We start from the raw sequence: 7,312 nt of genomic DNA on the forward strand, positions 1-7,312 counted from the left end.
TCCCTTCCACCTTTGGTAAAACTGCATTATTTTCTGACGTTTGGACTGAATCCAAAATAGGCCTGAGTGCTTTGTAATATTAATATAATTGGGGGGGGGAGAGAAAGAGAAAGAGAAAGAGAGAAAGAGAGAAAGAGAGAAAGAGAGAAAGAAAAAGAAAGAAAGAAAGAAAGAAAGAAAGAAAGAAAGAAAGAAAGAAAGAAGAAAGAGGGAGAGAAAGAAAGGGAGAGAGAGAGAAAGAAGGAAAGAAAGAAACTGCCTTGGATAGTTATATATACCTAGATTATTTATTCTAAATTCTTTCATTTAATGCTGCTTTAAATATGAATTTTCTTTAAATGTTTTGTCTGATTCTGTCTGTGCATTGATTTTTTTTTCCATTGCTAACACTGGGAGAAAGACAGAATAGTTAGAAAAATGTTGACAACTCATTTCACAGAAAAGAGGGAACAAAAGAATGTATCTCAGATCTACTTGACATCCACTGACAAGTAATAATAACAACAAAATTCCGTACTAAACACTGAAGAACTCTATGTAAAGATCAAAATTATTTTTTGAATTTGTATTGGATAATAAAAAATCGATTACTTAAAACCACATAAAACTGTCTAAGAACTTGGAGAGAAAAAAGATTCACAGAACAGCAGTTTGATTTTTGTGGAATACAAACTCTTTTAGATGTTAAGGGCAAAGTGGATACAAAACAGAGTTGCTGGTTGATGTTTCCACAAATTATAAAATACTTTTTTCTATCCTCTTTATCTTCTCTGCACTATCCTGTGAATTTATAATCTCTGCCAAATATTAGTCTCTTCCAGTGTGGGCAGAACTAGTAATAGCTACCACTTATTTTCACCTACTATGTGCCAGGTTCTCTGGCTGCAAGACACATCTTATTGCCTCTAATAAAACCCAAGAAGAGGTATTATAACCTTTTACAAATGATTAAGCTGAAACTTTTTGAGAATAAATGACTTGACCAAGGTCAGATAGCTTGTGTTAAGTAGAGTAAAGGCTTATTTGGCTCCAAAGCCACCTTCTATTAAGTATGACAAGCCACCTCACATTTGTTTATAATTTATCTATGTGTTTTAGGAAGGCTCTGGTAAGCTGTGTTGGTCTGTACCTGACTCATAGACTCTCACAGTTACTGGCTGAATCATTGTCATAGGCACTGTCACGTCATCACTTTACCAAGGCCAGTCAATGACAAACAGTGAATTACTACCATCAAAATGGGAGCAGAGAGCAAACAATGAGAAATCTCAGAAGAGGAGAAATGTCATAAGCCTCATTTCTTTCCTGGCCAGTGATGCTTACCAGTTAAAAAAAGACATCTGTTTCTGGGATCCATACTCCTGAAGGCTGTAAGCACTCAGTGGGCAGACGATGGCTCTCATTCCTCCTGTGCCAAGGCAGATGGCTAATAGCGCTATGTAAAACAGCCTGTTCTGCTCTTTTTTTGGTATATTGTTAATCATATGGTAAGTGCCTATATAGAAATCTTCCAAGGGAAAAGCAACCACAGATAACAAAGCAGAGCCTGTAGGTAGAGAAAAAAGGAGAATAAATATGGCATAGACCAACTGAATCACCAAATGGCATTATAAATAAGGTTTTCCTCTGAAAGTAGCATCCTTATGTGATTTTTTTCATTGAAATATTTGTTAGTCACTGCAATTCTGGAGATAGCATGATTTCCTAAATGTGAAAAATTTCAATAGGTGTTTTAATTCATCCAGAGGCCTAATTATTCCCCCTCCCCTTAACTTGACCTATCTCCTCTCTCAGAATGTATAAGCAAACCATGTCCATTCTAACAAAATTTGGAAATATATAAGAAATGAGAGATGCCTGTAATCTCACCCCCAGAGAAAACCACTGTTAGTAAGGGTTATTTGTTCTCAATCACTAGAGAGATAGAAAATTTGAAGATCTCAGACTTATAAGGAGCCTGTTAAAGAAAATGTTTTACAGAGAACATTATCATAGTGGTAAGAAGAATATAGATCTCTTTTCTTTTTCTACTTCTCTTTCTCCTTTTCCTGCCCTTTGATTTCTCTCACTTCTTATGCCACTGAGCAGAGCCATCTTGGCACACACAAAGGTGAGAAGGTGAGGTGGGTGATTCAGTACAGGGCGGGAGAAGAGGAGGACAGGAAAGGACAAGGAGTGGGTGGTGAGCCTCTTCTCAACTCCATCTCTCAGGGACTACAACACTTTCCTTGTTTAATAGAAATTATGATTCAATTCCATACTTTTGCTAAGATCTTTAAATTCTGTAAAACATTTACATGTATTATGTTGTTTCATCTTGGAAAACCTTTGTGATGTCAGAAGATAGATTTTCTTAGTCCAATTAAAAAAAAAAAAACACAACTCAGGTTTGGTGAGATTAAGTGGCTTTCCCAATGTTACAGAGTAACCCAGATATAATCTGCCACTTTTTGTAATTCTCATCAACTGGTCAAATCATCTTTTTTTTTTTTTTTTGTCAATTTGATTAGCGAAAAATGGCTTCTCCCTATTACTTTTGTCCTCCATTTTATTGATTTAGCATTCATATTTTTGGTATGATTTTTTTATTTTTAATTTTTAAAAAAGATTTTATTTATTTATTTGAGAGATAGAGATAGTGAGAGAGCATGAGCAAGGAGGAGATGGAGAAGCAGGCTCCCTGCTGAGCAGGGAGTCCTATGCCAGACTCAAATCCAGGACCCTGGGATCATGATTTAAGCCAAAGGCAGACACTCAACCAATTGAGACACCTAGGTGCTGGTATGACTTTTTTTTTTAAAGATTTATTTTTATTTGTTTATTTATGAGAGAGAGAGAGAGAGAGAGAGAGGCAGAGACACAGGAGGAAGGAGAAGCAGGCTCCATGCAGGGAGCCCCACGCAGGACTCGATCCTGGGACTCCAGGATCGTGCCCTGGGCCAAAGGCAGGTGCCAAACCGCTGAGCCACACAGGGATCCCCTGATTTTATTTTATTTTATTTATTTTATTTATTTATTTATTTATTTATTTATTATTTATTTATTTATTTTTAATGATAGTCACACAGAGAGAGAGAGAGAGAGAGGCAGAGACATAGGCAGAGGGAGAAGCAGGCTCCATGCACCGGGAGCCTGATACGGGATTCGATCCCGGGTCTCCAGGATCGCGCCCTGGGCCAAAGGCAGGCGCCAACCCGCTGCGCCACCCAGGGATCCCTATTTATTTATTTTTAAATGGTGGCTGTATGTGTTTAGTTTTCTCATTTGGACTATAAGTTTCTTAAAGGCAGAAATTAGGTCTAATGTTTTCTCTCCCTTATAGTGGACTTTACAATCTGAAGAATATGTGTACTCAGTATGTGGTATCAAAATGATTTATCATGAGAGTAGGCCCTGTAAGTTAGTGAGTTTGAAATGTTTCCTATTAAGTTTGGCCAAATATGATCCCAGCTGCTTTCTCTCTGCCCCTCAATCCTCCTTGTCTCTGGAAGTGTGATGTAAAGCCTGCTTAGGCTAAGGGTTAACCAAAGGAGATGGGCAGAGGAGTTACTTCTTGCAGCAGCCATATATTTAGAGACAAAGCACTTTTAGTGGTACCTTTGTGCAAATTAAGAAGGCACTCTACTTCCATCTCTTGAGAAAATGTCATAATATACTGATTGCATTAGATCAAAACTTTATTTTTATCTGTTATAAAATTGAAGTAATAAAAATACAAGTCTATGACATGTATGATAGAGTCTCTTCGATGTGTGCTATTGTGCACTACAAAATCAGCACATATCCTTAGTAGCTCTGTATAAAACACCAGGATGTGTCATATCTTCTGCTAGGTGGTGGGGGACAGCTGACTTTCCACTCCAGGAGCTAACAAGTCCATCGTAGAAGACAGACATGCAGATGGAAATTATAATGTGGTAAGTGAAATTGTAGAGGTATGATTAGAATGTGGTTGAACACCTTGGGTCTTAAAGGGAGGACAGGATTTTTCTTGTCTTGGCTATGGGGTAGAGAAATAAAGGAAGGTTGATAAATTCAGGCATAGAAAAAAGTATAAGTAATAGGAGAGAAGTAGGGGATTAGAGGCAAGCAAGAACTTCAGCATGGTTGAGGTCATTTTTGAGACAAAAGTCTGGTAAGGTAAATTTGGGACAGATTGTAAAGATTCTTATGAACTAAATTAGGTATTGTTTTTTAGGCAAGAGAGCCAATATATAGATGTATTCTTTGAGCAAGTCAATGTTGTGAGTAGAAAGGTGTATGGATTGGAGTCACACTGATTGTCTGATAGCCCAGTAAGCAGGCCATTGTAATGGCCTTGAAAAAGAAAGCTGGATTTTGAGCTAAGGGTTAGCATTTGAAACAAAAGACACATTTTTTATAGAAACTCTGATACTCAGTGATTGGTTAGAATTTGATGGCAGCCATGAGTAAGGAGCACAAGGAAATAGCTTTTAGCAAGAAAATGAATGGCTATGGATCTGACTTAGGTCTTTTGTTTGTCAAATTCCAAAATTTGGACTCAATTCTAGTCTGATGCTTACACAGGAATTTAGACTGATAGGAATTGCCGTGTTAAATAAGAAGTTGCCAAGTACCATGGATATGGCCAGTTACCAATTTGAGAAAAGTAAATCATTCAGACACTAACTTAAATGACTCCTCATCAGAAAACATTCCCTGATACAGAACAGCAATCATGTCACTGTCTAGTCTGTTCTGTCCCTTACTCACCTATATTTTTCATCATAATACTCCCGAACATCTTACATAATATCTTTTGCTTATTTGTTTTCTCTTTTCCACACTGGAAAGTCAACTTTGGTAAAAAGAGATTGCTTTCTTTTCTGTTGCATTCCCAGATCCTGGGACAATGCCTGGCACTGAGTGGCCACTGAAGAATATTTGCTGAATGTCGAATGAATATTTGCCATGCAGTGACTTCATTTTTACTTAACAAAACTGATGAGTTATGTTTGGATCACAATCTAATTGATGAATGGTGAATGGCAATTTATTGGAGGGTTTGTTGAATACTCGATATTCATCCCTCACTCATTTATCTCTTCCCTTGTCTCCCCACACTTGCATTTCTGCTAAATTTCTCAGTATTGTAAACCACATACTAGCTTCCTAAGTCCCTCAGCTCAGAAACTTGGAGTTAATTTTTGTTCCTCATAATATTTGTGCTCTTGTTTAGTTGCCATGTTTTTACAGTTTTTCATATGCTTTCTCCTGGATTGACATTTCTCCTAGACCATGCTCCTGAGGTATTCTGGTCTCCCTCTATTTAACCTCTCACTTTGGTTGCCTATCTTGTTTATTGAAGAAAAAACATTTCCCAGATATTTTCATCATATCTTCAGTAACTCCTTGTTATACAGAAGAACAACTGAACTTTTTAGTCCAAAATTCTAGACTGTTCATCAACTCACTCTCTGTACCTTATCAAACAATCTTGACATTTCTCCAACATTTCTCACAATCACTTCACTCCCAAAGTTTTGTAGATATATTTATTTTTCTCTATGCAAAGAAGCCTACTGTAGTGTTTGAATTTATTAATGTATTTAGCATGTAACCATAGTTCATAATATAGAAATCATATCTTCATATGCAATCTTAATTACTATATGACTAATTAAAAACCACCTTTTGATGAGAACATTCTTCAATTGTTTTACATGAACTTCAAAAATCTTTAGCACACTTCATCTTAGCTGTGAAGCAAATGAACCTCATGTTTCATTTAGAATTTGTCACAAATTTGGGCTTGGAGTAGCAAGGGGGAAAAGAAGTGTGTTTGAGGAGTACAGAAGATAGATATGTAAAGAGATAATTATTATAAAATACAATCAGTACAACAATATAGGTATCAAAGCATCCACATATCCACACACACACACACGCGCACATACATTTACTAACATCCCCCAAATAATACAGAGAACAAAGCAAATTGAAACAACATTCTTACTTCATTTATCACATTTTACACTAAGAACAAGATAAAGATAACAGAGAGTAAAAATTCTAACAAAAATCTATTCAACTAAGTTGCAAAACGATCCAGCCAGAAGGACACTCACCCAGAAAATGTAGACATAAGCAAACATATACCAGTTTGTTTCTTCCTAGACAGACATCAGCAAGCCATCCTGCAAACATTGGGCTAAGTACTGAAGTTCCAATAAAACACAAGTTCAAAATGGCTGCTTGGTAATTGGGATAGCCAAGCTTGACAGTGCAAAAGGGGATCATATTGCAGACAACTTCAAAGAAAGTGAACCTCTCACACATCTCCACCAGAAGCAAGCAGATTCCAACCCAAATTTTTTTCACAGTATATCCCAAAGAGAAATAACCAGGTTGCCTTATAGATTTCTCCTTCTCAGTGCTGTGATGTAAGGATACTTTCTCATCCATTATTTTCAAATCTGTAACAGACATGACTCCCCTTCTCAAATACAACTTATGTCAGTGTTTTGAACTGGGTGATTTTTTACTCCCACCCTCCTAATGAAAAAATAAATAAGATCTCTGCTTTGAATTTCACAGCTCCATGCTAAAGTTTCGCAAGGTTCTTTTGCACATTAATGTTGGGGAGCACAGGAGAGGAGACACAAGGATTTAAATGTTCATGGTAGCCCAGAGTAGCCAAATCTGATTTGTTTGTCTAATTATTTGGAGGCTAATTAGGCTCTTCCTCCAAACGTATATTGTATTACACGAATCTTGTTGCATATGTGTGGAAACTCATCTGTCTCACACTGATAAAGGTTTAAATACTGAGGCAAAAGAAGCAGTTTTTCGGGAGAATTTGAGCGCTAGATCAAGAAATAATTTGAGCCTAATAATTTCTGATACTTTAATTAAACAAGCCAGAACAGCACCAAGAGATAAAGCGCGGAAGGAAATCTGTTTTGAGGGGGCAGGATACCTTATCATTATTACATTTCTTGTTATTTTTGGTTGGAATTCTGATAAGAAAGCTAATTAGGTAACAAAAAGTGCTAGTACATTTAGGTAACAAGCAGAGTTTGTAAGAAAGTAATTTAAGTGCGCTAATGAAAGGAGAAAATATTAAACAAAAACCCTTTTTCCTTTAAGTTGACCCCATGCTTGTAGAACAGCCTCTCAGAGGAAATCAAAATCAAAAGGTGCTTTTTGACTCCTTATTATTAGTCAGCAGCAGGGATGCAGCAACCATCCCACACATGCTTTGGGGAATATTGGATCCGGTATCACCCCGACCCTCCTCCAGCTGGGTGAGTGGATGTTAGCATTCTATTTTGGAAAGCAGGAGGGCACC

The 7,312-nt window shown here is 37.0% G+C and overlaps 1 protein-coding gene across 2 annotated transcripts in view; it reads right to left on the minus strand.

The window, feature by feature from the left end:
- Positions 1 to 6,450, minus strand: part of SLC15A5 (solute carrier family 15 member 5) — an 81,690-nt gene extending 75,240 nt beyond the window's left edge. For both annotated transcript variants that reach the window (XM_038576143.1, XM_038576144.1), the window contains exons 1-2: positions 6,090 to 6,450; positions 1,324 to 1,546 (exon numbers count right to left, since the gene is read on the minus strand). In XM_038576143.1, the coding sequence (XP_038432071.1) occupies positions 1,324 to 1,546; positions 6,090 to 6,450 (584 nt within the window). The remainder of the gene's footprint in view (positions 1 to 1,323; positions 1,547 to 6,089) is intronic.
- Between the last annotated feature and the right edge of the window lie 862 nt (positions 6,451 to 7,312).

This window comes from Canis lupus, chromosome 27 (assembly GCF_011100685.1).
Source record: "Canis lupus familiaris isolate Mischka breed German Shepherd chromosome 27, alternate assembly UU_Cfam_GSD_1.0, whole genome shotgun sequence".
Taxonomy (NCBI): Eukaryota; Metazoa; Chordata; class Mammalia; order Carnivora; family Canidae; genus Canis; species Canis lupus.